Here is a 27813-nt window from a genome sequence, read left to right on the forward strand (position 1 = left end):
TTATGAACAAGGTAGAAACGACTCTTTGTGTTTTACTCTGAGCGTTTCTGGAAGAGATTTATACAGCTGAAAAACATCCATCCATCCATTTTCTTACACCCTTTTTCCCTCAGTGGGGTCAGGAGGAGCTGCTGCCTCTCCAGCTAACGTTCCGGGTGAGAGGCGGGGTCACCTGGACAGGTCACCTGGACAGGTCACCTGGAAAGGTCGCCAGTCTGTCGCAGGGCAACACAGAGACACACAACCATACACACACACACTCACACCTAGGGGCCATTTGGAGAGGACAATTAACCTGACTGTCATGTTTTTGGACTGTGGGAGGAAACCGGAGTACCTGGAGAAAACCCACCATGCACAGGGAGAACATGGAGACTCCATGCAGAAAGACCGGGAATCGAACCCAGAACCTTCTTGCTGCAAGGCAACAGCTCTACCAACTGCGCCACTGTGCAGCCGCTGAAAAACATAATTAATATAATAAACATGATAAACGTAATAAATGTAATAATCAAGCTGAGCTCAAATAAACAGTGAAACGTTTGAGTTTGGGAGAAAATTTCTAGAAATAATGATGAAGAAATGAATAAATCAAACATTTCTGTTTGGAATAACTCAATAAAAGGAGGATTATTAATTTTAGAGGGAATAAATATCCAGCATTCACTAGAATCGTTCAGATCGACTCAAGTTAAACCAACTCAACTTATTCCAGTTACATTTTTATAGTTTATTTTTATTTACCAGACATAATAAATCAATAATATTATAAAGCAGATCTGGTGGATGTCTAACATGACTTGTGATGGTTTTAAGGAATTTATGATGATTTTAATTCTGATTTCTGAAACATTTCAGGAAAGTTTTGCTCTTTATCTTTTAACTCTGACATTTCCACCAGCAGGTGGCGCCTCAGAGTCACACATAAAACTAAAGAAATGCAGCCACAGACCTGATCGATAATCTATAAATCAATAATAAATCTAGTGATCCAGTGACCATCAGAGTCCGAACTGACGGGTTTTCCCTGCGGTCCCTGAACGCAGCAGCAATGTTTACCCGCCGTTACTAGGCAACAGCGGCGTCAGTCCAACTGCCGGACTAGAAGCAGGGAAACGCGGTTCCGATGACCACACAAGTGATGGACCCGAACCGGGCCCCGGTGGCGTTCGGCCGCCGCGCGGTCCCGCAGCTGTTCGAGCAGCTGCAGGTCCAAGACCCCGCCCACAAGGTGCGCGCTCTGACGTCACTCTGCGACCTGGTCCACGACCCGGAGCGGCTGTACCAGACCGTGACCGGAGGTGAGCGGGCCGAACCGGAACCGGGGCCGCAGCAGGATGGTGCGTTCACGGTCTGGCCTGTTTGTCCTGTGCTGCAGGTTTCCTGGAGCAGCTGCAGGTTCAGCTGCAGGACGAGGATGATGCAGTCAGGAGCAAAACCTGCGAGCTGCTGCACCTGGTCATGAACCACAGCATCGGCAGGTAGGGGTCAGGGGTCAGAGGTCAGAGGTCCCGGAGGACCAGTGCAGGGCCTGGAGGGGAAACATGAAAATATCCAAAGTTATGAACAAAATCTGTTTTTTAAAGAGGAAAAAGGAACAAAAGACAAGAAACAAAACAAAGTTTGATAAGTTTTCTGTTTCTGGGATAAAAAGATCAACATGAAACTGTAAAAATGTTTTTTATTGATCTAAATATTCATGTTTGTTCTTCGTTCTGTGAAATAATTCACTTATAAAAGTTTCCATATTCTGACGAGAACAAAAGTTTACATTTAAAACATGAAACTTTGGACAAAAACATTTAGAGGAACTTTATTTATTTTCAATTATCCTATGAATTCTTTTTAAAACACTGAAAAAATAACATCTGAAAAAAATTAAAACAAAAATAGCAGGATTTTTATTTTTACACATTTTTTGCACATTTTATTTTTTCAGGTTTTTTTTTATTTGCTTGAATCTTAAATAAAAGCAAATTGACACAAAATATTAGTAATTTCTGCAGAAACATTTTAGTTTCTCTCAAAGCAGCTTTAGTTTAATTAGGCTGCGTTCACAGCCTGAAGTGACCCGATTCCGATCTTTTTAACATAATGTGACCCAATTCCGATCTTTTTGACGTAATCTGACCCGATTCCGATCTTTTTTACGTGATGCGACCTGAATCCGATCTTTTCATGGCAGTGTGAACAGCACAGGTCGGATTCTGTTAGAATGTGATCCATATCCGATACGTATCCGATTCAAATGCGACCATAACGTTCAGGTTATGGTCGCATTGACTGAACGTCACTGAATCTCAACAAATCTCACGATTCTGCTCCTGATGCGCAAGAGGGAAGAAAAACAACAACTATGACAGATTAAATGAGGATTAAGTTGTTAATTTGCTGCTCCGGTTGGAAACAACTTCAAATATATAAGCTAAGCTCCACCGTTAGCCTTCATGTTTACTTCCACTAACACTGAGCTCTTCTTCTTTTATGGCAGTTGGCAGAATCCAATCCAACTTTATTTATAAAGCACTTTAAAACAACCACAGCTGATACAAAGTGCTGTACAGTCAAACACAACATAACAATAAAAAATAAAAACTCTTACAGTTTAAAAACAAACAAACAATTTAAAACTGGATCCTGCTGGAGTTGAAAGCCAAGTAAAATAGATGGTTTAAGACGAGCTTTAAAGTGGACAGTGAAGGGGCGTCTCTGACCTGCAAAGGCAAGTCGGTCCATAACTTTGGGCCCAGGACAGAGAAGCTCTGACCCTCTGAGCCTCCTGGACCTCTGGACCTCCAGGAGCAGCTGGACCTGAGAGACCGATGGGGCCCGTAGGGGTGAAGAAGCTCAGAGGACACTGAGAACGTTGATGCTACGGCGCCCTCTACTGCGCATGCGGGACACTTTCAGGTCGTTGGCCCGTTTACTGGCAGTGTGAACGACCCGGCAAAAACATCTGAATTGGGTCACTTCAGGCTGCAGTTTCACAGTGAAAACATTATTTCCCAAGTTTTTCTCCAGACATTTGACTCAAGTAGACGCAGCAAAACTTCATGACAATATTAATAAAACTGCAGTAAAATAACTGCAAAATGTTACTGAGGTAAATATAAGTAGCTACTTTCAGCTCTGGACAAACGAAATACATAATTAATAGAATAAAAAATAACAACCGATCAAATAAAAGAGAAGAAAGAATAATTTTACTATCATATCAGCTGACATTAATATGTTTGTGGTACAAAATTCAAACTCAGGTCAAGAAGTGCAAAAAACAAATAAACATATAAATAAATAAATGCTACAGCTCCGCAGGATGAGCAGCTTGAAGTGAAGCAGAAATGTGTTTGTTGTTGCTGTAACTGGGTTGTCCAGCAGGGGGCGCCTCCCTCCCTCCCTCCCTCCTCCGTGTGACTGATGTTTGTTCCTCAGGTCGGCTCTGCTGGCCTCCAGTCTCCTCCCTTCGCTCTCCAACCTGATGGACGACCCGTCGATCTCCTGCAGGACCAACGCCCACCGGGTGCTGAGCGGCCTGGCGCAGCTGCCTGCAGGTAAACCAAGGCTGCTGCAGCACCACGACGCAGCACCTGCTGCTCCAGCACCTGCTGCTCCAGCACCTGCTGCTGCTAACCCTAAGCCTCACAGAGAGCATCTGTCCCTCTGTCTGTCCTCCTGTCCCTCTGTCCCCTCCAGGCGCTGAGGCTCTGCTCTCTCTGGTCCCCAAGCTGATGCTGAAGCTGCGTCAGTTGGAGGAGGTGCGTCGGGAGAAGCAGGAGGAGGAGCAGGAGCTGCTCCTGTCCACTCTGACCTCCTGCTCCAGGCTGGACCCCCTGCCGGCTCTGGCCTCCGACGGCATCCCCATCCTGGGTCAGACGCTCACACACACTTCCCCAAGCATCCGCAGGGAGGCGGCGGCCGCCCTGATGGCGCTCAGGTCCGGCTGGAGAACGGGTCCAACGGGCGGGGGGGTTAACGTGTGTTAGTGTGTGTTAGTGTGTGTTAGTGTGTGTGTTAATGTGTGTGTGTTAACGTGTGTGTGACGTCTCGCCCAGCGTCCCTGGAGACGGGAAGCAGCAGGTCTGCGATTATGGAATCCTCCAAACTCTTCTGCCTCTGCTGCGTGACAGAAGCCTCGATGTTCAGACCAACGCCGCCGGAGTCATCATGAACACCGTCATCATCCGCCCAGGTACACTTCCTGTTGGGTTCAGGTCCACTTCCTGTTTAGTTCAGGTCCACTTCCTGTTGGGTTCAGGTCCACTTCCTGTTTAGTTCAGCTCCACTTCCTGTTGGGTTCAGGTCCACTTCCTGTTGGGTTCAGGTCCACTTCCTGTTTAGTTCAGGTCCACTTCCTGTTGGGTTCAGGTCCACTTCCTGTTTAGTTCAGCTCCACTTCCTGTTGGGTTGGGGTCCACTTCCTGTTTAGTTCAGCTCCACTTCCTGTTGGGTTCAGGTCCACTTCCTGTTGGGTTCAGGTCCACTTCCTGTTTAGTTCAGGTCCACTTCCTGTTGGGTTCAGGTCCACTTCCTGTTTAGTTCAGCTCCACTTCCTGTTGGGTTGGGGTCCACTTCCTGTTTAGTTCAGGTCCACTTCCTGTTGGGTTCAGGTCCACTTCCTGTTTAGTTCAGCTCCACTTCCTGTTGGTTTGGGGTCCACTTCCTGTTTAGTTCAGCTCCACTTCCTGTTGGGTTCAGGTCCACTTCCTGTTGGGTTCACCTCCACTTCCTGTTGGGTTGGGGTCCACTTCCTGTTTAGTTCAGGTCCACTTCCTGTTGGGTTCAGGTCCACTTCCTGTTTAGTTCAGCTCCACTTCCTGTTGGTTTGGGGTCCACTTCCTGTTTAGTTCAGCTCCACTTCCTGTTGGGTTCAGGTCCACTTCCTGTTGGGTTCAGGTCCACTTCCTGTTGGGTTCAGGTCCACTTCCTGTTTAGTTCAGGTCCACTTCCTGTTGGGTTCAGGTCCACTTCCTGTTTAGTTCAGCTCCACTTCCTGTTGGGTTCAGGTCCACTTCCTGTTGGGTTCAGGTCCACTTCCTGTTTAGTTCAGGTCCACTTCCTGTTGGGTTCAGGTCCACTTCCTGTTTAGTTCAGCTCCACTTCCTGTTGGGTTGGGGTCCACTTCCTGTTTAGTTCAGGTCCACTTCCTGTTGGGTTCAGGTCCACTTCCTGTTTAGTTCAGCTCCACTTCCTGTTGGGTTGGGGTCCACTTCCTGTTTAGTTCAGCTCCACTTCCTGTTGGGTTCAGGTCCACTTCCTGTTGGGTTCAGGTCCACTTCCTGTTGGGTTCAGGTCCACTTCCTGTTGGGTTCAGCTCCACTTCCTGTTTAGTTATAAAAAATATATACAATAAATAATTTTAAAATAATAAATTTCAAGCAGAAGAAACTTTTCTAAATATTATTATAATATTAAACTGACAGCAGGTTTAAATGTAAAAGTTATCAGTTTCACTCTGAACTCACCTGTCAGTCTGACTCAAGCTCCGCCCCCTTCCAGGTAAATACCTGTGTCTGGAGCTGGACGTCATCCCCGTCCTCCTCCAGCTGCTGTCTGAGGAGGAGGATGAGGAGCGGAAGAAGAGGAGGAAGACTCTGGTCATCTACTGCCTGAGGGCCCTGACGGGGCTGTCCGAGGCCCCGGAGGGCCGCGTCATCCTGGGCAAAGAGCTCCCCCTGCTGGAGCGGAGGAGCAACGAGCAGGACGTGGACGTGCGGCGCGCGGCGCAGACCGCCATTAAGGTGGTCACCTGGAAGCCCTGACCGAACCACCGACCCGGTTCTGCTGGCCCAAAGGCCGGAAGGTTCCACCCGACAGGAAATATAGAACTACAAAACTACCGGAGTTTATTATTTTGGTCATCAGTTTCTAAAATGTTCGTTTAATGTTTCAGATGATGGTTCAGATCATTGGGATCAAAAATATATTTATATATATTTTACATTAAAGATTATTTGAAAAAATGTTTTTATGAAATAAGAGAAAAGAAACATTTCTATGAGTTTTATCACTAATTTGTTTTAAATATAAACTTCAAGTTAATTAAAGAACAAAGTTCTAAAGGAACTGGTACCAGGTTCTGATTAGAACCTGGTTCTGGTTCTGGTTCCTCACATTAAGATCAACAGCAGCTCAGACTCTGATGGTTCTAAAAGTCCGACGCTCCTGAGATAAAACCGGGTCGGTTCTGATGGAGGAATCGGATCAATAATCATTAATTTATTATTATTTCTGTCGCAGCGCCATGTCTCCCCCCCCCCCTCCCCCCCCTGCAGTGGGCCAGTCCGGATGAGGGGGGGCGGGGGGCGTGTTGTCACCGCGCGCGCGCTCGTGCCCGTGCGGTATATGTGGGAGTGAACAGCAGCAGCAGCGGAGTCATCGGTCGGAACCGGAGCCGCTGGATGGTTCTGCCCAGCGGGACGCGAACAGGTGAGGCGCTGCGGGAAAGATCCTCTGCTGAGGTCACCGCTGTGTGTGTGTGTGTGTGTGTGTGTGTGTGTGTGTGTGTGTGTGTGTGTGTGTGTGTGTGTGTGTGTGTGTGTGTGTGTGTGTGTGTGTGTTGGGGGCCGCAGCCTGTGTTTATCTGCAGCGTTCAGCCGCAGCAGCAGCGGGGAAAGCCTCCGTCCCTCCCCGGCTCAGGTCGCCCTCCGGCCGGCCAGCCGGCGCGCTGACCGCCGGGCTGCGGAGCTCAGCAGCGGGCAGAGCGGCTGCCTCCTCCCGCTGCTGGCGGCTCTCTGTCAGGCGGTGGAGCTCCGATGTTCTGATGACGTGAAATTATGTAAGGAGCTGCTTGAAGTGAGCCGGAGGATTAACGGGGAGGATGGATTTATGTAACAGCTCTTCATCCTCCTCCTCCTCCTCCTCCTCCTCCAGCATCCCCGCTGTCTGCGGCTCCGTGAGGAGCTCCGGCGGGGATCCGGAGCTCCGGCGGGGATCCGGAGCTCCGGCGGGGATCCGGAGCTCCGGCGGGGATCCGGAGCTCCGGCGGGGATCCGGAGCTCCGGCGGGGATCCGGAGCTCCGGCGGGGATCCGCGGCTCTGCGGTCCGCTGCTGGACCTCAGAGCCTCTGGTGGTGAAGTGACTCCGCTGACCGAACCGTTTTTGTCCTCCGCTTCCTGGTGAAACATGACGTCATTAATGCTTCACTTCGGTTCTGATCCTCCTAAAAATGTCAGATTTTTGCTTTTTATTCTGATTATTTTTCATAAAGTTATTCGGAAAGTTTCTGATTCCTGATGTTCGTTAAAAACCAAACAGGAGTTCCGATGCTTTCTGCTGCCGGGCGGTTCTGGACGGTTCTGGGTAAAATGATGTTGGGTTGCCATGGAAACAGCGGGGTTGTTTCTGTCGGGTGTCACGGTGAGGTTCGGTAGGCGGGCAGGTTCTGGGTCAGAACCAGCAGCGCCCGCGAACCGGGTTCCCGGTTCTGGTTCTAAATGGTTTCTGGATCTTAACGGAACCGGTGCTGGTGATAACTGGATCCGCTCCTGATACGGACAGATTCAGATTTGGGTCAGAACCGAATCAAAGTTTGTGCTGCTATCAGAACCGATGTTTGATCAGATTTAGTTTCAGGAAGCAGAACGAAATCCAACCAGAACCGGTTCTGTTGGACCGGTCAGACATGATTCGGCTCATTTAGCCAAAAACAAAAACATGGAGTTTATAACTTCAAACTAAAAGTTAAACAGTTTAAACTGAAAGTTTTATGAAAATAAATATTTATTTCATTTCTGACTGAAACTTTTCAAACTCAGTTTAATGGAAACATCCAGAGATGAAGCTCAGGAGGTCCGTCAGAACCCAGAACCGGGCCGCTTCTGTCTAGTTCTGTAGAACCGGGCCGGTTCTGTCCCAGTCCAAACAGAGGAAGCGGAGGAAACCTCTGATGTTCTGGTTCTGGACCCGGACTCTCCTGGTCAGAACCGACCCGTCGGTTCCGACCCGACCGAACCCCGACCTGGTTACCGTAGCAACGGAGCAGACACTTCTCTGATCCCATGAAGGAAAGATTTATTCATTTATTCGTCTCAGTGAGGAGAAGCTGAAACTATGGGCCGGGCTTTGACTAGACCCTTCCAGCTGCTTGTCTGGGCTCATGGTTCTGCTGGTGGCCCAGTTTGGACTCACACTGGGTCACCATCACTCTGCCACTGCCGTGCTTTAACTTGAACCCTGTCCTGACCTTTAACCTGCCTGCAGAGGAGACGGAGCTCATTCCTCTGAGCTTCCTGCTCTGACCTCTGACCTCTGACCTTCGGCTGAACCGGCTGCACTGCAGGATTTTTTTTCTACCTTTTATTGCAAATCTCTGATCACATTTAAGTAAAATCAACGTATAAACAACGTTTCATGTTGATGGAAACGTTTCGCTGGTCAAACATTTTTCACCTTAAATCCTTCCTGTGCCACGGAAACGTTTCCTCTCAGTTAGTTTCATTTGCAGTGAGGTCAGATCTCTGCACTGTAAAACAGAACCAGTTTCTCAACAACAGAAACTCCAGTAAACAGTTTGTGTCTGATTGGTGGTTACCGCGGCAACCAGACACCCTGATTGCTGGTTTCACTGCAGCTGTTTGGGTTTCGTTTAAATGTTTAATCTCAGCCTGGATCTGGTTCTGGTGGGTCGGCCCGGTTCTCCTCCCCTCCAGCCTGGAGCCCACTTGATTCTGGCTGAGAGACTCTGAGTTCAGACGGTCCCTGAACGCCTCTCTGTGTTCAGACGGTCCATGAACGCCTCTGAATTCAGACGGTCCCTGAACACCTCTCTGATTTCGGACGGTCCCTGAACGCCTCTGAATTCAGACGGTCCCCGAATGCCTCTCTGTGTTCAGACTGTCCCTGAACGCCTCTCTGATTTCGGACGGTCCCCGAACGCCTCTCTGTGTTCAGACTGTCCCTGAACGCCTCTCTGATTTCGGACGGTCCCTGAACGCCTCTCTGTGTTCAGACTGTCCCTGAACGTCTCTCTGATTTCGGACGGTCCCTGAACGCCTCGCTCAGCTCCTCTATTTCTGGAAACATGACTCATCTTCTCCCAGATTACGCAACCAGAACCTGGTTCTGCTCCGGTCCGTCGGGCCGCAGCAGGAAGCCGTTCAGCCAGACGATCACCGATCACTTTGATTATTGATCAGGGATCAAACGTTACGATCTGTGATGTTTCACAATTATTCTGAAGAAAAAACCCAGAATGTAATGTTCTGTCCATCCATCCATCCATCCATCCATCCATCCATCCATCCATCCATCCATCCATCCATCCATCATCCATCCATCCATCATCCATCCATCCATCATCCATCCATCCATCCATCCATCCATCCATCATCCATCCATCCATCCATCCATCATCCATCATCCATCCATCATCCATCCATCCATCCATCCATCCATCATCCATCCATCCATCCATCCATCCATCCATCCATCCATCCATCATTCGTTTCTCTGCCCTTCCTGTTCATTGACTCTACATTCATCTTTAATCTACACTGTAAAAATTTCTCTGATGTTTAATTGATTTTTCCAACATTTCTTCAGAAAATCTGAACGTCTGAATTCTAAAGACGTGATTCTGACTGGAGTTTCTCCTCTTGTTCTTAATAAGCCAAACTCAGACATTAAACCTTTAAAACGTTTTCAGACTTTTTGTTTTGCAGCAGAAATGTTCAGATTCGGTTGGTCTGGAGGTCAAAGGTCAAGATAAAAGCATCTTCAGCTGTTGTGGTTCCAGTTCTGTGACTTTGTTTTTGCTCCAGATCAGATAAAACTCCAGAAATAACCGACGTGTTGCTGCAGCAGCCTGGGCTCTTATCTGAGAGCGCAGCGGGGGGCCGGGGGCCCGGCGGGGTCCGGCTCTGCTCCAGGAATGTTAAGCTGAGCCCATGGACACATTCAGGTCCGTCAGGAAACCAGAGACACGAAGAATCGTAGAGAGGAAGCAGGGAGGGAGGAGAAGAAAGGAGGAAATGGTTTGAAAGGAAAACAGGAAGGTCTGAGGAATGAAACAGGAAGGAAGCAGGAGGCAGAGTGAGGAAGCGTGTGAGAGGAAGAGAGGAGAAACGACAGAATACGGAAAAAAAGGGAGAAACGAGAAACGAAGACGGGATTAAAAACCAGATGAAACAAAACAGGATCTGACCTGACAGATTGTCTCAGTCTGACTCAAATCCTGCTTTATCCAGCTGCTGTTGCCGTGGCAACCGGGCCAATCAACAGCTGGACGGCGAGAAGGAGGCCAGTGTGTTTAAACTTCATCAGCATTTCAGTGGAAAACTCAAACGTTTCAGAAAACCAGAAAAAAAAATAAAAATTTCCTCCAGTTTTTATGTTTTACTGTAAAAATGAGGAGAAAAAGTTTCCTGTCAACGTTTAACTGCTGGAGGCGAGAAGGAAAGAAATCAACAAAAAACTCTGACTTCCTAAAAAAACAACTAAAAACTCTGACTTCCTAAAAAAACAACTAAAAACTCTGACTTCCTAAAAAAACAACTAAAAACTCTGACTTCCTGTCAATCAGAACCAACGGCTGGAAGACGCTGACGTCTGCGTCGACCAATGAGAGCGGCCGATACAGAGAGGCTGGGCGTGGTCGCTTCAGCTGTGGGCTGAGATAAGAGACGGGACACACACACACACACACACACACACACACACACACACACACACACACACACACACACACACACACACACACCAGGCTGTCGCTGAGTTCTTGTGATTTCATAAATTCCCAGAAAACAGAAACTGAACTTTGTTCATCAACCAATCAGACGTTGTTTCATCATTCAGTGTTCATTTTCTCTATCGATGTTTTTAAAAGATTTTAAATTAATTAAAGAAATGCAGTTGGTAGAGCTGCTGCCTTACAGCAAGAAGGTTCTGGGTTCGATTCCCGGTCTTTCTGCATGGAGTCTCCATGTTCTCCCTGTGCATGGTGGGTTTTCTCCAGGTACTCCGGTTTCCTCCCACAGTGCAGAAACATGACTGTCAGGTTAAATGGCCTCTAAATTGCACCTAGGTGTGAGTGTGTGTGTGCATGGTTGTGTGTCTCTGTGTTGCCCTGCGACAGACTGGCGACCTGTCCTGCTTTCAGGTTCCATGGGAACAGCTGGCGATGCCTTCAGGGTCCAAGGGAACAGCTGGCGATGCCTTCAGGTTCTTTGGTAACAGCTAGTGATGCCTTCAGGGTCGAAGTGAACAGCTGGCGATGCCTTCAGGTTCTATGGAACAGCTGGTGATGCCTTCAGGTTCTATGGAACAGCTGGCGATGCCTTCAGGTTCTATGGAACAGCTGGTGATGCCTTCAGGTTCTTTGGTAACAGCTAGTGATGCCTTCAGGGTCGAAGTGAACAGCTGGCGATGCCTTCAGGTTCCATGGGAACAGCTGGCGATGCCTTCAGGGTCCATGGGAACAGCTGGCGATGCCTTCAGGTTCTTTGGTAACAGCTAGTGATGCCTTCAGGGTCGAAGTGAACAGCTGGCGATGCCTTCAGGTTCTATGGAACAGCTGGTGATGCCTTCAGGTTCCCTGTTTAATCCAGACTTTATCTCGTGGCAGAATGGTTCAGTTCTCCTTGCGGTGCGTTTACTGACCTTCCTGAATGTCAGAACTGCTGTTGCTTCAGGATGAACTCCTGATTGAAGTTTTTCCAGAAACCAGATGTGAACCTGAATGCATCCCATAATAACAAAATGTCTGCATAGCAACCAGCAGCTGTTGCTATGCAGGAACTGGATTTCTAAAACTTCTGTTATATTTAAGGAGAAACGTTTTTCCTCCCAGCTCTGCTGCATCATGACTCGGCAAACTGTGACTCAGCAGATCTCAGTCTGTGACCCACTTCCAGCTCCACATGTCCAACATGAGGCTGCAGCAGCAGCAGGAGGAAGAGGAGCTGCTGCTCTTCATCCTGCTGTTAATAAACCTGGAATCCACTGGATCCAGTCAGATTCTGGGATCCTGATCGATTCCTGCTCATTAGCGCGGAGATGGACCCGCCCGACCAGAACCAGCAGAGGTTCTCCTGATACTTTTACTGGGTCACGATTTGATTTGATTTTTAAAATGACCAACCAGGACGATTCCTGCCGTCAAACCTGGAAACAAACGATTTAAAGAGAAACATCAACATTTCAGCATAAAACACAGAAACAAACTTCTCCGTGGCTCCGCCCACCAGTGACGTGGCTCCACCCATCAGTTACGTGGCCCCGCCCACCAGTAACGTGGCTCCGCACGCCAGTGACGTGGCTCCGCCCATCAGTGACGTGACTCCGCCCACCAAACTCCTTATTGGCTGAAAACGTCCAGATGGCTTCACTCTCTTTATCTTGTAGTTTTTTCTGTTTTCTCAGGCGTACCTTCCAGTACCGTCTCCATGGCAACGTTGATACAAAATGGAGGCCGACAGCTTCATGCTTTGTTATTGTTTTAAAACTGATTACGGGACTTTTTAAAATGGATTATGAACCGAATGAGATTCTTATGTGAATCGATTCTGAATCGAGTTCCAGGAAACGTCAGCAGAACGTCATGAAATCCAGAGAGTGATCAGAAATGCATTTAAAACAAGAGAAAGCCTCTAAAGTTTAGTAAATCAATCAATCAATCAAATTTTATTTGTACAGCACATTTCAGCAGCAAAGCATTTCAGAGTGTTTTACATCATTAACATAAAAACTGTGAGAAAGAGAGAATAAAAAAAGATAAAAACATTAAAACCCCTTTAGGAATTAAACGTCGTTTAACTGGGACGTTTTCTGGGGGGGGGGTTACGTCATTAAAACAGAAACAGTGAGAAATAAAAAGAAATTAAAAAGTAAAGATAAAAAAATGAAAGATTTTTAAAAAAGAAAAAAAAAAGATTAAAAAGGTAAAACCATAAAAACATCAAAGACATCAAAACCCACATTCTAACCCTAATTTATCCATAATCAACTCTAAACAGGTGGTTTAAGATTTAAAGGCTCTCAGTGTTTCAGCTGTTTTACAGTTTTCTGGAAGTTTGTTCCAGATCTGTGGTGCATAGAAGCTGAATGCTGCTTCTCCTCGTCTGGTTCTGGTTCTGGATGCAGAGCAGATCAGAACCAGAACCTGAGGGGTCCAGACGGTTGGTACAGTAATAACAGATCTTTAATGTATTGTGGCGCTAAACCGTTCAGAGATTTATAAACTAACATCAGTATTTTAAAGTCTATTCTCTGAGCTACAGGGAGCCAGAGGAGGGACTTTAAACCTGGTGTTATGTCTCTATCTTCCTGGTTTTAGTCAGAACAGCTGCAGCAGCTTCTGGATCGGCTGCAGCAGCTTCCGGATCAGCTGCAGCAGCTTCTGGATCAGCTGCAGCTGTTTGACTGATTTATCAGTCAGACCTGATGAGACGCTGCTGCAGGAATCAATGCGGCTAAAGATAAACATGGATGAGTTTCTCTAGATCTGAGACATCAGTCCTCTAACCCTGCAGATGTTCTTCATCTAAATGTTTCTCTTCATTTATTGGCCATTTTGTCTTTTAATCTGCTTAATGCAGCCATATCGTCTTTGAGAGGTGACAGTTCCCAGCAGTCCCTGAACGCATCACCAGCAGGCTGTGACGTTAGGAAGTCAGTGACCGGCACTAATGACCACCTTAGTGGTGCTACGGCCGTGATTTACAGCGGCTGGTGGAGACAAAGAGACGGAGACAAACAGGCGGTAAACTGGTCAGACATCAGGCGGTAAACTGGTCAGACATCAGGCGGTAAACTGGTCAGACATCAGGTGGTAAACTGGTCAGACATCAGGCGGTAAACTGGTCAGACATCAGGCAGTAAACTGGTCAGACATCAGGCGGTAAACTGGTCAGACATCAGGCGGTAAACTGGCTGGTCAGACATCAGGCGGTAAACTGACTGGTCAGACATCAGGCGGTAAACTGGTCAGACATCAGGCGGTAAACTGGTCAGACATCAGGCGGTAAACTGGTCAGACATCAGGTGGTAAACTGGTCAGACATCAGGTGGTAAACTGGTCAGACATCAGGCGGTAAACTGGCTGGTCAGACATCAGGCGGTAAACTGGTCAGACATCAGGCGGTAAACTGGTCAGACATCAGGCGGTAAACTGGTCAGACATCAGGCGGTAAACTGGTCAGACATCAGGCGGTAAACTGGTCAGACATCAGGTGGTAAACTGGTCAGACATCAGGCGGTAAACTGGTCAGACATCAGGTGGTAAACTGGTCAGACATCAGGCGGTAAACTGGTCAGACATCAGGCGGTAAACTGGTCAGACATCAGGCGGTAAACTGGTCAGACATCAGGCGGTAAACTGGTCAGACATCAGGCGGTAAACTGGTCAGACATCAGGCGGTAAACTGGTCAGACATCAGGCGGTAAACTGGCTGGTCAGACATCAGGCGGTAAACTGGTCAGACATCAGGTGGTAAACTGGTCAGACATCAGGCGGTAAACTGGTCAGACATCAGGTGGTAAACTGGTCAGACATCAGGCGGTAAACTGGTCAGACATCAGGCGGTAAACTGGTCAGACATCAGGCGGTAAACTGGTCAGACATCAGGCGGTAAACTGGTCAGACATCAGGTGGTAAACTGGTCAGACATCAGGCGGTAAACTGGTCAGACATCAGGCGGTAAACTGGTCAGACATCAGGCGGTAAACTGGTCAGACATCAGGCGGTAAACTGGTCAGACATCAGGCGGTAAACTGGTCAGACATCAGGCGGTAAACTGGTCAGACATCAGGCGGTAAACTGGTCAGACATCAGGCGGTAAACTGGTCAGACATCAGGCGGTAAACTGGTCAGACATCAGGTGGTAAACTGGTCAGACATCAGGCGGTAAACTGGTCAGACATCAGGCGGTAAACTGGTCAGACATCAGGCGGTAAACTGGTCAGACATCAGGCGGTAAACTGGTCAGACATCAGGCGGTAAACTGGTCAGACATCAGGCGGTAAACTGGTCAGACATCAGGCGGTAAACTGGTCAGACATCAGGTGGTAAACTGGTCAGACATCAGGCGGTAAACTGGTCAGACATCAGGCGGTAAACTGGTCAGACATCAGGCGGTAAACTGGTCAGACATCAGGCGGTAAACTGGTCAGACATCAGGCGGTAAACTGGTCAGACATCAGGTGGTAAACTGGTCAGACATCAGGTGGTAAACTGGTCAGACTGAAATCTGAAGCTTCATCTGGTTTTTATGAAACATGAAGGAAGAAAAAACCAGCATCAAACGATGCCTTCACTGACCGTCGGGAGTTTCCTGCATGTTGACCAGAGAATCGGACTGATGGGGAGTTTGATTTAATCCCCGGGGCGTGGCAGGCGGGCGGGGCTGGCCCGCTGCCGCTGTGACCCCTTCAGGGTGGTCCGGCGCTGGCAGCGTCGCCCTGATCCTGCCGGCTGATTGGACGGCGCACGGAGGTAACCTAGCAACGGGCAGACATCTCCCAGCATTCCCGGCGGACCCGACAGCTCGGCAGCATCCCACTTAGCAGAACCGGGAGGGAAGTTCTGGTGTCCATTTCATCTTCGGCTCGTTGCCTAGCAACAGAGTCCGGTTCCTGGAAGTGAAGCTGCTTCCTGAAATAGACGCACAGAGAACAGGAGCACAGATCTGCATTCAGGGATCAGAACCGATCCGGTCACCAGAACCTGGTGATCAGGTCAGACTGGAGCGGGTCGCTGCCCGAAGACGGTGCGGCGCCTCTTCCTCCTCTGAACGCATCACTTCCTGTCTGCAGGCCGGGTCAGAGGGGGAGAAGCAGCTGATTAGTGAGTCAGAGCAGAATGAGCCGTGAGTTCATTTTTAAATTTCAGACAGTAAATATGACCTCTGGTGACCTCTGGGTGACCTCTGGTGACCTCTGGGTGACCTCTGCATGGCGGCGGTGTTGGTTTCTGCTCCAGACTCGCTGACTGCTGCTGTTCCTTCTCTTCTGTAGAAATTAATCGGCTGTTGATTGATGATCATTTCTGAGCTGAAAATAATATTTTCCTAATTCTGATTCTGCTTCCGGTTCAGGTGGGTCAGGGTCAAAGGTCAGGAGTCTGTAGATCCACAGGTTTCAGGATCATAGAAATAATTTGTTTTAGTATCAGTAGAGAATTTCCAGAAGAAAATCAAACATGTGACAAATAATGTAAAAAGAAGCGTAATTTGGCGCAGCGGTTAGCAGTTAGCTGTTAGCGGATAGTGGTTAGCAGTCGGCTATTAGCGGTTAGCAGTCAGATGTTAGCGGTTAGCAGTCATATGTTAGCGGATATCGGTTAGCAATTAACTGTTAGTTGTTAGCGGTTAGCAGTCAATGTTAGCAGTTAGCAGTCAGATGTTAGTGGTTAGCGGATATCGGTTAGCAATTAACTGTTAGTCATTAGCGGTTAGCTGTTAGCGGATAGTGGTTAGCAGTTAACTGTTGGTGGTTAGCAGACAGCGGTTAACAGTTAGCTGTTAGTGGATAGTGGTTAGCAGTCAGCTATTAGCGGTTAGCAGTCAGATGTTAGCGGTTAGCAGTCAGATGTTAGCGGTTAGCAGTCAGATGTTAGTGGTTAGCGGATATCGGTTAGCAATTAACTGTTAGTCGTTAGCGGATCGCGGTTAGCAATCAGCTGTTAGCAGATAGCAGTTAACTGTTAGCTGTTAGCCATTAGCATCCACCTTGAGGCAGAAGGCTTCTCGGTGTGATCCTGGGTTTCCTCCAGGTCTCCATCTTCCTGCCTCTATAAACAGTCAGATTAAACGAGCTCCTGCTAATATGCTAATAATAATTTTTCACTTTAGCACACTTAGCTTCATCTAAGCTAATTTTCTAGATGAATACTGAGTCGCTCATTTTCTTGGCTGTTCTGTAAACTTTGAGTTGAAAAAGGTTTCACATGTTTTTAGATTTAAAATCTACAACAGAAGAATTCATTGGTGTCGGTTCTGATCGGCGGGTCTGAGGTTTTGTAAGCTGAGAAATTTGGTCCTGATTCTGATAAATGACTTTAGCTTCATGAATGAAGTTTCAGCTGCAGGAAGTGACCAGAGCTCCCAGTCAGCAAACCATTAAGGCATCAATTATTCAGAGAGCAGATCTGATTCTGATCGATGATCATCAATGATTCTGATCGATGATCGATAGCCAAACGTCCGGATCAGAACCGCAGTTTGATCTGAAACCTCCTGAGCAGCAAAACCTGAAGACAAATCAGATCAAAGGTTGTGAAGTCAAGTTTCATTTTTAATGAAAAACATCTACATTTCTCTTCAGAACATTTTTAATATTTTCAGAAGTTTTAAAATATTTAACTGAATGAAGTAAAAACTGAATTTTTCTGTCTGAGCCCAAAACGTAACAAACTTATTTTAAACCGAAACGTGACGAAGCATCGAGTTTAATGGAAACGATGCAGATTGACAGCAGTCTCACTTCTAGACGGTGGTTTTCTATAGATCTATACGCTCAGATGCGGATGACCCGTCCATCCTGGCTCTGCAGCGCCCCCTGCTGGATCTGATTACCCTTCAGCTCCCAGTTAAACTTTGACCTGCAGCCATTTTCTGTCCCCCAGGTTTGTGTTTATTCAGCAGGTTTTTACGTTTCTGTGTCGGTTTAACGACCCGTTAATTTTAAAAACCACCAACAGAACCGCAGTTTGTTTCAGCAGCTGATGGCTGGTGGAGCTGATGCAGTTGGGTCCGGTTCTCCTGTGTCTGTGCGTCCAGGTGCTGATCGGCCCGACGAGCCCAGAAGGCAGAACAGAGAAGCTCCTGATGCAGAGATGATCCGCCTTTTCTCTGTGAGGTAAAAACAGCCGGCGGTTCTGAAAGCCGCTTCCCGCTCACACCGGGCCTTCTGGAACCGTCCCTTTGTGTCTGTCGGACTCGCCGCACAAAGAGGCGCTGCAGCTGCCGCCGGGCATGCTGGGAGTTCTGCTCCAGTCCAAACACGTAATCTGACCAGAGACAAAATCCAGAGGTTTACGATGCCGTAAACCCGACAGAACCCCCAGAACCTCAAGAACCTCCAGAACCTCCAGAACCCCCAGAACCCCCAGAACCTCCAGAACCCCCAGAACCCCCAGAACCTCCAGAAACCCCGGAACCTCCAGAAGCCCCAGAACCCCCAGAACCTCCAGAACCCCCAGAACCCCCAGAACCTCCAGAAGCCCCAGAACCTCCAGAAACCCCGGAACCCCCAGAAACCCCAGAACCCCCAGAACCTCCAGAACCCCCAGAACCCCCAGAACCCCCAGAACCCCCAGAACCTCCAGAACCTCCAGAACCCCCAGAAACCCCAGAACCCCCAGAACCCCCAGAACCTCCAGAAGCCCCAGAACCTCCAGAAACCCCGGAACCCCCAGAACCCCCAGAACCTCCAGAACCCCCAGAACCTCCAGAACCCCCAGAACCTCCAGAACCCCCAGAAACCCCAGAACCCCCAGAACCTCCAGAACCCCCAGAACCCCCAGAACCCCCAGAACCCCCAGAACCTCCAGAACCCCCAGAACCTCCAGAACCCCCAGAACCCCCAGAACCTCCAGAACCCCCAGAAACCCCAGAACCCCCAGAACCTCCAGTCTGGTTCCTCCCTGTGGTTTTGATTGGCTGTCTGCCTGTGTCTCCTCAGGAACTGACCAATCAGCAGGCATGATGATGCCCAAGGTGAGTGTTTCAGTGGGAGGAGTCTGGTGACCTTGAGCCGACCTTTGACCTCTTCCTGTCCCTCTGTGTGCGGAGCAGCAGCTGGCCCAGACGTCTCCCGGCAGCGTCTTGTCGCTCAGAGGGGCCGGCGTTCCCGGATCGCCCGCCGCTGCCATCGTGGTGAGACTCGGAGGAACGTCCTTCCGGCGACCTTGACCTCGGGCGTCTCTGACCTCTGACCCCGTGTGTCTCTGCAGGCCCGGGTGGAGGACGGCGTCATCGGCTACAAGGACCTGGCGGCGCTGCCCAGAGACAAAGCCATCCTGGACATCGAGAGACCCGACCTGATGATCTACCAGCCGCACTACAGCTACAGCCCTCTGGAGGTCACGACCTCTACTGACCTCTGATGACCTCTACTGACCTCTGATGACCTCTACTGACCTCTGATGACCTCTACTGACCTCTGATGACCTTCACTGACCTTTAGCGGTTCCACCGATCGGTTTACATTCAATCAGTTTTCCTGTTTTTCTTCTTTTCCTGTTAAACTTGAACTGATGGAGCCCAACTGGTTTAACTGGGAGAAGGTAGAAACCAGTGGCTGGTTAGTTAGTCGGTCGGTCGGTCGGTCGGTCGGTCGGTCGGTCGGTCGGTCGGTCGGTCGGTCGGTCGGTCGGTCGGTCGGTCGGTCGGTCGGTCGGTCGGTCGGTCGGTCATTTCCTGTTATTATTTCATTACTTTTATTGCTAAATTAAAATCGGTGGCAGGTGAAAACCTTCCTCCAGTTTTCGTTGAATCTGTTTCTCTCCTGTTTTTTCTTCCAGAGGTCTTTGTCTCCGCGCTCCGTCTCTCCTCCTGCCTCGCCAGAGGTAAACACCTCCTCTTCATCACACTCTTCATCGCTCAGGCCGATGTGTCTCCATGGAGACGGGGCCCTGTTGCATCATCATCATCAGGCTGCAGGTTTCCTCTCAGATGTTCTGGAGGCGGCGGTGCGATCCGGTCCGCTGCCGCCGAACTGACTGGAGCCTGCACCTGGTTGCCAAGGGCTGCACCTGGTTGCTACGGGCTGCACCTGGTTGCCAAGGGCTGCACCTGGTTGCTACGGGCTGCACCTGGTTGCTAAGGGCTGCACCTGGTTGCTACGGGCTGCACCTGGTTGCTACGGGCTGCACCTGGTTGCTACGGGCTGCACCTGGTTGCTACGGGCTGCACCTGGTTGCTACGGGCTGCACCTGGTTGCTACGGGCTGCACCTGGTTGCTACGGGCTGCACCTGGTTGCTATGGGCTGCACCTGGTTGCTATGGGCTGCACCTGGTTGCTACGGGCTGTTGCCTAGCAGCAGCAGCAGCAGAGACTGAGCGGATCGGGGATTTGTTTGGGCCGTTCTGTGGTTCTGATGGGTCGCCTGAATGTCGGGTTGTTTCTGTGATTCTTTTAAAAATCTCTGATTTCCTGGAGCATTTTTCTAAAATCTTCTTTAGAAATACATTTTATTTCCAAAGTTCTTTCCTGTACTTTAGAAATATTCGCTGTTTGGATCAGGACAATAACTCTGAAGCAGCAGAAGTGAGAATCGCTGCCGCCTGCAGGTGGGAGGTAGCATCACATGAACCCGACGCTTTTCATCATTTTTGCTGGAAATTTGCAAAAAGCTCCAAATTATTCATTTCCATGCAAACATTGGCAGGAATCAGTGGGTCTGAGTGAATTTCAGCAATTGTTGATCCTGGAGGAAGTGATGTAAGCACACAGAGCCCCGTCCTCTGGTCCCCTGCCAGCTGTACCTGAGGACCGGGTGGCTCCACAGAACCACAGAAAAGCCTCCGGATTTGGCCCCCAGGCCCGGAGTTGGTTTTTATCCAGACGGGTTTAAATGGCAGGACTTCACTTCCTTTTCCTCCTGCTGTGTTTCCTCCCAGAACTCATCCAAGGAGTCCAGGGACTGGCTGGAGAACCGGTCGCCTGGCGGTTCTTCACCCGGTTCCACCATCCAGAGCAGCAGAACCCAGAGCTCACACACTCCGCCGGCGCTGAACACACCCACCGCCGCCAACACACACCCGGCGGGCAGCAAGGGCGCCATGCAGCATTTCCACCGACCCGGTAACAGCACGAAGCTCCACTCTGGGAAAACATTTCTGCAAGTCCAACAAAAATATCTGCAATAATTTACAACGTTTAGTCTGAAAAACCAAGGTTCATTTTTCAAAGTCGTATTTTCACCAAGTTATTCATTCAATTATAAATTAAAACTACATTTTAATACTAAGCTAAACATCTAGTTAGCAACCCAAATACTTTGTGAGCAAATATTTAGTCGAAAACTAAAGATTTAGCCCTGAGCTAACTACTTAGTTACCTAGCCAAATATTTAGCTAACAACTTAGTTACCTAGCTACATATTTAGCTAACAAGCTAACTACTTAGTTAGCAGGCTAACGCTTTAGTTAAATATTTATCCTTGAAGCTAAGCATTTATTTTGCTTATAACGTGTTTAGTTTGAGGCTCTGAGGTTTATGAATGGATGAATGACTTGGTGAAAACATGACGAGTTTCTTTCACCTGAAACTTTAAAAAGGTTCTGATGCACAAACAATAAAAAGATCTGAAACTGGATTAAATATAAAAAATAAAACAGATTTTTTGCTGTTTTATTTTTGTTAAATAACATAAATCATTCAAGTTTTAGTCGTTTTTGATTAAATGTTGGTTTTTTATAGAAAACGGCTCCAACATCTATAAGAAGCCTCCCATCTACAGGCAGGGTGAGTTTCTGACTGCATGTGGGTCAGAGCCTCTAATCAGCTTTAACATGCTGAGTGTGTGTGTGTGTGTGTGTGTGTGTGTGTGTGTGTGTGTGTGTGCGTGTGTGTGTGTGTGTGTGTGTGTGTGTGTGTGTGTGTGTGTGTGCAGACGTCTCGTCCTCGCCCGTCCCCCAGGGGAAACACATCGAGGATCTGATCATCGAGTCGTCAAAGTTCCCAGCAGCTCAGCCTCCAGATCCCAACCAGCCGTCCAAAATCGAGACGGACTACTGGCCCTGCCCCCCGTCACTGGCTGTGATCGGTACACACACACACACACAGACACACACACACACACACACGCACAGACACACACACACACACACACACACACACACACACACACACACACACACACACACACACACACACACACACACACACACACACACACACACACACACACACACACACACACACACACACACACACACACACACACTCACACACACACGCACAGACACACACAGACACACACACACACCATATGCAGAAAGTCAGGCAGCTGCTGACGTTCCTCTAAATCCTGCAGAGAAAGAGAGTCAGAGGAAGGATCAGCGGGAGGAAGAGGAGGAGGATGAAGGGGAGCTGGAGGACGAGCTGTGGGGCCTCCGGGCCCAAAAGAACCAGGAGCTGAACAAGGTGGGGAAACTCAGGACCGTCGTACACTTCCTCACTTCCTCACCTCCTTTCCTCATCACCTCCTCACTTCCTCACCTCCTCACTTCCTCACTTCCTCACCTCCTCACATAATCACTTCCTCACCTAATCACCTGACTGAAGTTCTGTTTTGTCGGGTCAGATCCAGTCCAATCTCGGGAAAATCATCCTGAAGGAAGAACTGGGGAAGTCTGCAGGTCCGCTGAGGAGAAAAACCCGTTCACTGCCGGACCGGAACCAGAACACCGGTATGGACTGAGCCCGGGCCCCACTGGTTCTGATGGATCCTCCTGGTTCTGATACGGTCCGGTTTTTCCAGAACCCGTCCATCTGGACCAACCTCGCTCTCCTCTCTGTTCCAGGCTCCGGCGCCTCCAGGTCGGTGTATTTCCCAGCATCCTCCAGGAGCGGCCTGTCCCGGGTACGTGGTTCTGTTGCTGCTGCTGCGCGACCCGATCGGGTCACATGGTGACCGCTGTGTTTGTGTTTCAGCTGCAGTCGGCTGAGTTCGGCTCCGCAGAGAAAAACCCGGCAGGTAAATCCTGCAAACCGTTTCTGGGTCATTCAGCCTGAGAGTAAAAACTTTAATGTTCCGTCAAATTTCACCACTTTATTCACTCAGTGGTCAGATTAAATCTAAACATTCAATTTATTTAGCATGCTAACTAAATGTTTAACAAGCTAACTATTTAGCATGCTAACTAAATGTTTAACAAGCTAACTATTTAGCTAATGGTTAGTTCGCTAACTAGCAGCACTAAATATTCAGTTAGCAAGCTAAATGTTTTAGCTTATTCATTAAATATTTAAAAGATAATATAAATATTTAGTTAGCAAACAATATTTAGCTTGCTAGCCATCTAGCAAGCTAAATTATAAATTGTGGCTTTTAGAAATGAATGAATGAATAAAATGGTAAAAAAAATGATTTTGGAAATTGTCCATTTTGACCAAATTGTTAAAAAAAAATTTCTTCACTCTAAAATGTAGAAAATATGTTTTATTTGAACATTTATGCGTTTTATCTGTAAATATTTCCATCCTGCTGTGATGCGTTTCTGTCTGTCTGCAGGTCTGCAGGTTGGTCTGAATTTACCCGACATCCACGATGACGACAGAAACACGGTTTCCCTGGGAAACCAGTTTTAAAAACCAGTCTAATCTGTGGTCTGTGTGAACTGTAACCAGTGACTGTGTTTGTGTTTCGGGTCAGAACGGAGACTCCAGGATGGACCGGGGAAACTCGCTGCCCAGCATGCTGGAGCAGAAGGTGGGGAGACAGAAACCAGTTCAAACCGGCTTACTGGAGTCTTACTGGTTTAACTGGTTTCATCTGCTGTTGTAGATTTACCCGTACGAGATGCTGGTGGTGACCCACAGAGGGCGCAGCAAGCTGCCCCCCGGGGTGGACCGGACCCGCCTGGAGGTAACTTCTACACAAACTAGATCTGATTCATCAGGAAACATTTCAGGTTTTTCTGATCATCATAATTTATTTCTAATGTTTCAATCAGATCCTGCTGGAAAATTCAAAATTAAATTTATTCTTTAAATTATTTTAAAAGTTTCTAATTAGATCACAAAACCTGCTTTGTGGTTATTCTTGTTTAATTATTCATTCTTTTTTCTTTTATACCTTTATTTTAGTGATTTATTTTATTTTCTTCATTTTTTTCCATTTCCGCCCAAAATATCCGTGACCTGACATTAATCAAAACAATAAATATCAGAGAAAATAATAATGCAAACAATTACCAAGATTAAAAGAAAAGTTTATTCTAACCACATATGTTAAACAATTTAATCTTTATTTTGTGACACCATTTGGTAACGTTCTGTTTTTTCTTTGTCTTAAATGTATCCATTTAATTTTTTAATTCATTTAAAAATGTGTTAAGTTCTTATCTAACTGGTTACCAGTTAATTTAAAAATTAATATTTTGTTCGTCTTTTGTTTGTTTGTCTGCACTAACGGCTGAATAAGACGTTTCTATGGAAACCCAGCAGCGCGTCGCGTCGCTGCCTCCTCCTGGCCAGCAGGGGGCGACAGTGTGAGCCCGTTTCAGCTGCTTCTGTCTTCCTGCAGAGACATCTGTCCCCGGAGGAGTTCCTCAGCGTCTTCAGGATGCCCATCGAGGACTTCGACCGCCTCTCCCTCTGGAAGAGGAACGAGATGAAGAAGAAAGTCTGTCTCTTCTGACCTTCCGGGGACTACGCTTCCCAGAACCCCCTGCTTCTCCCGGACGGCCCGGCGGGAAGCGGGACGGACTGCGGCCTCCGGACCGCCGGACTCTTGGGTTTGCGGACGGGCTGTCGGGGTTCTGCTGCGTCACTTTAGCGTCACCGGCTCCTGGAGCCGCAGAACACCAGCTTCACTCAACTAGCTAGCGCACAAACTGTCCGGCTAACGGGGGGGGAGACCCGGCTGCTGGGTTCCGGTTCCGGTTCCGAATCCTGGGATCCGCCGCAAACAGCAGAAAAAGCCTCAACATTCCTCTGACCCCGAGTCAGGTCCCACAGCGTCCCGGAAGGGCCTCCTATTGGCTAAGCCAGCGATGATGTCACAATAACGGCGTTTCTTTCCCAGCAGCGAAGAAGAAAAACGAGAATTGAAGATGATCGATCGCAAAGACTGGAGCCAAAATCCAGACTGGAACAAGTTACTGCTAAAATGATGATCGATTATCCACATGAATAATCGATTATTTTCAAAATTACGTGATTGTTTTGATAGATAATCAGTTATTCTGATAACTAATTGGTTATTTCAAACAATTAATCAATTATTTGGACGAATAATCTCATATTCCAATGACTAATCTAACATTCTGCTAATTGATTATGTTGAACATTAATCAATTATTCTGACAAATAGTCAATTCGTCTGATGATTAATCTATTATTGCAAAGATTAATCAACTATTTTGATGAATAATCAATGATTCTGACTGTTAATCTGATAAAAATATTTGGTCCATTCTGGAGATTTTTTATTTTACTGCATAAACATTTTATACAATGTTGGAAAAAACATAAAAATATAACTAAAAGCTTTTTTCTTTATTAAATAAGAAAATTGTGTTGCCTAAAATGCTAAAATAACTTATTTCTACAGTGAACAGATTATTTGTAGCAAAGGTTTAATCTGCAGATTAAAAACACTTTCCATGCAGTGTAGATGTGATCTGGAGATTATTTACTGGATTATCTGATTAATAATCTGACTGCTGAGCACATTTTACAGAATGTGAAGCTGAATCTGCCTCTGCAGCTGAGTTTTTATCTGAAATGCTAAACTTACATATTTATATTACCAATAATTTACCCGAGTATATTCAGTTAATGATTAATCGATTCTTAACGATTATTTCCCGTTCCCAGTAAACCCAGCTCACCGTACTGGTTCCAGTCCAGCTCCAGTCTGAGCCGTGATCCAACCTCCTCGTTTTTCTTGATTCGTTTTTCAGCAGAAACCACTGCCACACACACACACACACACACACACACACACACACACACACACACACACACACACACACACACACACCTGAGACATGGCTCTTGTTGCTCCGTGACCAAACGATGTGCAGCTATTTTTCAGAAAGTGGCATGTTTGTTATGAATTAATCTAAAAATGTAAAAATGATTCAGCGGAAGCAGGAAGTCCGGACTGCAGCCGGAAGTAAACCCCTCGGCGTTCGGCTCGTTCTTCTCCGTAACGTCAGCGCTATTAACGCTCCGCAGCGCCACACCTGGCCGACAGGTTAACTGCACCTAACGAGTCAGGCTCCGAGTCCGAGCCGGATTTAAGGAAACCCGTTTCAGATTTATTCAGGTGGAATGCAGAGGAAACACGAAGCAGAAAATAAAATTTGGTAAAGGATAAAACGCAATAAATTAACTATCATCCTTATTTAAAACAGAATTAAAATGTATTTTCGTCAAAACATTAAATTTCAGTAAAAATTACCTCTAACTTTTAGAAGCAGCTTCCTGTGGAGGCCAGCAGAGGGCGCTCTGACACAGGCTGCGCTCTAACGGAACCAGAAGAAGAGCTGCTGACGAAAACACTTTAAACATATGAGCTTTTGTTATAAATTATGTTTGAGGATTGATTTGACATTTAATGTTGTTGTATATTTTTGCTGTTTTTACATTTTTACAAACTAAACAGTGGATAATTAATCCAACTGTATATTTATTATTATTTTACTGCATTTTTAGCTTTTGTCAGATTTTCTGTAGGACAGTTAGCAGCTGTCTGAGGCTGCAGGAGGAGTTCTGGTTATTAATGATTATTAATGGTTATTAATGATTATTAATGATTATTAATCGTTATTAATGATTACTAATGATTTTTAATGATTACTAATGATTATTAATGATTTTTCATGTTGATTTGGATCCTTTAAATCCGGGCTCAGGGACTCGGACCTGCCTCAGTCGACTCGCTCTCACTGCGTCGTTTTAAATGAAAAGGTCAAAGTTCACCGCGTCACTCCTTCGCTGCTTCCTGTGGACAAACAGAAACAATGAAATGATTTGGCTGAAGACGCATCGGCCACGTCACGTCAGGATTTCCTTCAGTTTCTGTTTCTTGGTGTTGTTTTCCTGAGCGGTTCCTGCTGTGCTCTGATTGGCTGCTTGCTGTGACCGACTCCATGACGACACAAAGATTGTTCATGATCCTCTTTTTCTACATTTTCTGCTGTTTTTGAACCAGTTTTTTGTTCTTTGCAGGACGACTCAGACGCTCATCTCATTTTGTTTATTAAAAACTGATTTATTTTTGTTCTGGTGAAATAAAATAAAACCAGGTTTTTCTCCAACATCCTTCAGCTTCCAGAAAAACTATTTAATCTAAAATATTTGCTTCTGCAGTGATCCATAGTTAAACGTTAGAAACACCTTATTTCTGTCTGACAGCTGAAGACTGAAGCAGAAAATCACATTTCATTTCATGTATCGTTTAAACTTCCTCAACCTGAGCCTGAGTGGGTCGTGTTTGGGGTCCAGACGAACCGATGATGTTCTGATTGCTGTTTTCATATCTGGGTGCAGAAATGATGTGAGTGAAGAACCAGAGTTACAATAAAAAGATTTCTAGCAGCTTTCAGGACGTCGACTCCAAGTTTCTCTGGAGGAGGAGGAGGAAATATTTATCTCCAAATAAATTCACTTACTGATGACCAGAAGTGGACTACCAAAATAAAAGCTGCGTCCTCTGAACATCTTTATTAATATAAACTCTTGTTTTCGGTTCTCTGCTCACCGTTGCTTCTCTTCTTCTCTTGCTTCATCTAAAAGACTCAAATCATTTCTGTTGGTGTTTGATTGTGTAACTTTACAAACCAAATAAAAACTCGACAGACAAATCAGATTTTAATCTTTGCAGGTCAGTGTTTGCTCAAACAGAAACTTTCTCCTGAGTATAAAGAACAGTAAATATAAAAGACGCCACAGGAAGAATTTCTTCCTGGTACATTTAAATCATCAGTTATTACATTGTGCTGATCAGTACATGATGAAAATAGTTACAATGTTTATTAAAGTAAGAACAGAGACAGAAGAATGTATCTGAGCTCCTGCTGTGGTGACAGATCAGCGATTCTGCCTGAGAAATTAAAAATAAAACATGAAAACAAAACAGCAGCTGCTTTTACATTAAAGTCTGGCGCCCCCTGTGGCCATCAGCGGTCACTGCAGCTGCG

The 27813-nt window shown here is 47.0% G+C and overlaps 2 protein-coding genes across 4 annotated transcripts; both read left to right on the plus strand.

Annotated features, from left to right (window-relative positions):
* Positions 1-1071: 1071 nt before the first annotated feature.
* On the plus strand, positions 1072-5836 carry rsph14 (radial spoke head 14 homolog). Its single transcript, XM_081611060.1, has 6 exons — positions 1072-1301; positions 1379-1481; positions 3433-3551; positions 3694-3934; positions 4053-4189; positions 5497-5836. Exons 1-6 carry the CDS (start codon positions 1127-1129, stop codon positions 5757-5759), a joined length of 1038 nt encoding a protein of 345 aa, XP_081467186.1. The 5' UTR covers positions 1072-1126; the 3' UTR covers positions 5760-5836.
* A 92-nt stretch (positions 5837-5928) lies between these two features.
* Positions 5929-27482, plus strand: LOC103470798 (dematin). 3 transcript variants are annotated; one of them, XM_081611059.1, is made up of 16 exons: positions 5929-6426; positions 18617-18651; positions 18730-18810; positions 18888-19016; positions 19458-19502; positions 20557-20740; positions 21359-21403; positions 21552-21704; positions 21975-22084; positions 22245-22350; positions 22465-22523; positions 22595-22637; positions 23175-23182; positions 23316-23372; positions 23448-23528; positions 24189-27482. In XM_081611059.1, the coding sequence occupies exons 1-16, from the start codon at positions 6399-6401 to the stop codon at positions 24300-24302; spliced, it is 1278 nt and encodes a 425-aa protein (XP_081467185.1). In that variant the 5' UTR covers positions 5929-6398; the 3' UTR covers positions 24303-27482. The 3 variants fall into 3 exon arrangements, with proteins under 3 accessions (XP_081467185.1, XP_081467183.1, XP_081467184.1); XM_081611057.1 differs by lacking the exons at positions 23448-23528; positions 24189-27482 and adding an exon at positions 17713-17791 and having other exon boundaries at positions 23175-23371; XM_081611058.1 differs by lacking the exons at positions 5929-6426; positions 23448-23528; positions 24189-27482 and adding exons at positions 17440-17558; positions 17713-17791 and having other exon boundaries at positions 23175-23371.
* The last annotated feature ends 331 nt before the right edge of the window (positions 27483-27813 follow it).

Source organism: Poecilia reticulata, chromosome 9 (assembly GCF_904066995.2).
Source record: "Poecilia reticulata chromosome 9, P_reticulata-male-v2, whole genome shotgun sequence".
In the NCBI taxonomy this organism is placed as follows: Eukaryota; Metazoa; Chordata; class Actinopteri; order Cyprinodontiformes; family Poeciliidae; genus Poecilia; species Poecilia reticulata.

Excerpts from the sequence above, each read along its gene's own strand:
- LOC103470798 (XM_081611059.1), top strand. The coding sequence starts at position 6,399 with ATGGTTCTGCCCAGCGGGACGCGAACAG. Across the intron at positions 6,427-18,616 it reads GCCCAGCGGGACGCGAACAG|GAACTGACCAATCAGCAGGC; the intron begins GTGAGGCGCTGC and ends GTGTCTCCTCAG. Across the intron at positions 19,503-20,556 it reads CTCCTCCTGCCTCGCCAGAG|AACTCATCCAAGGAGTCCAG; the intron begins GTAAACACCTCC and ends GTTTCCTCCCAG.
- rsph14 (XM_081611060.1), top strand. The coding sequence starts at position 1,127 with ATGACCACACAAGTGATGGACCCGAACCGGGCCCCGGTGGCGTTCGGC. Across the intron at positions 3,552-3,693 it reads CCTGGCGCAGCTGCCTGCAG|GCGCTGAGGCTCTGCTCTCT; the intron begins GTAAACCAAGGC and ends TGTCCCCTCCAG. Across the intron at positions 3,935-4,052 it reads GCCGCCCTGATGGCGCTCAG|CGTCCCTGGAGACGGGAAGC; the intron begins GTCCGGCTGGAG and ends CGTCTCGCCCAG.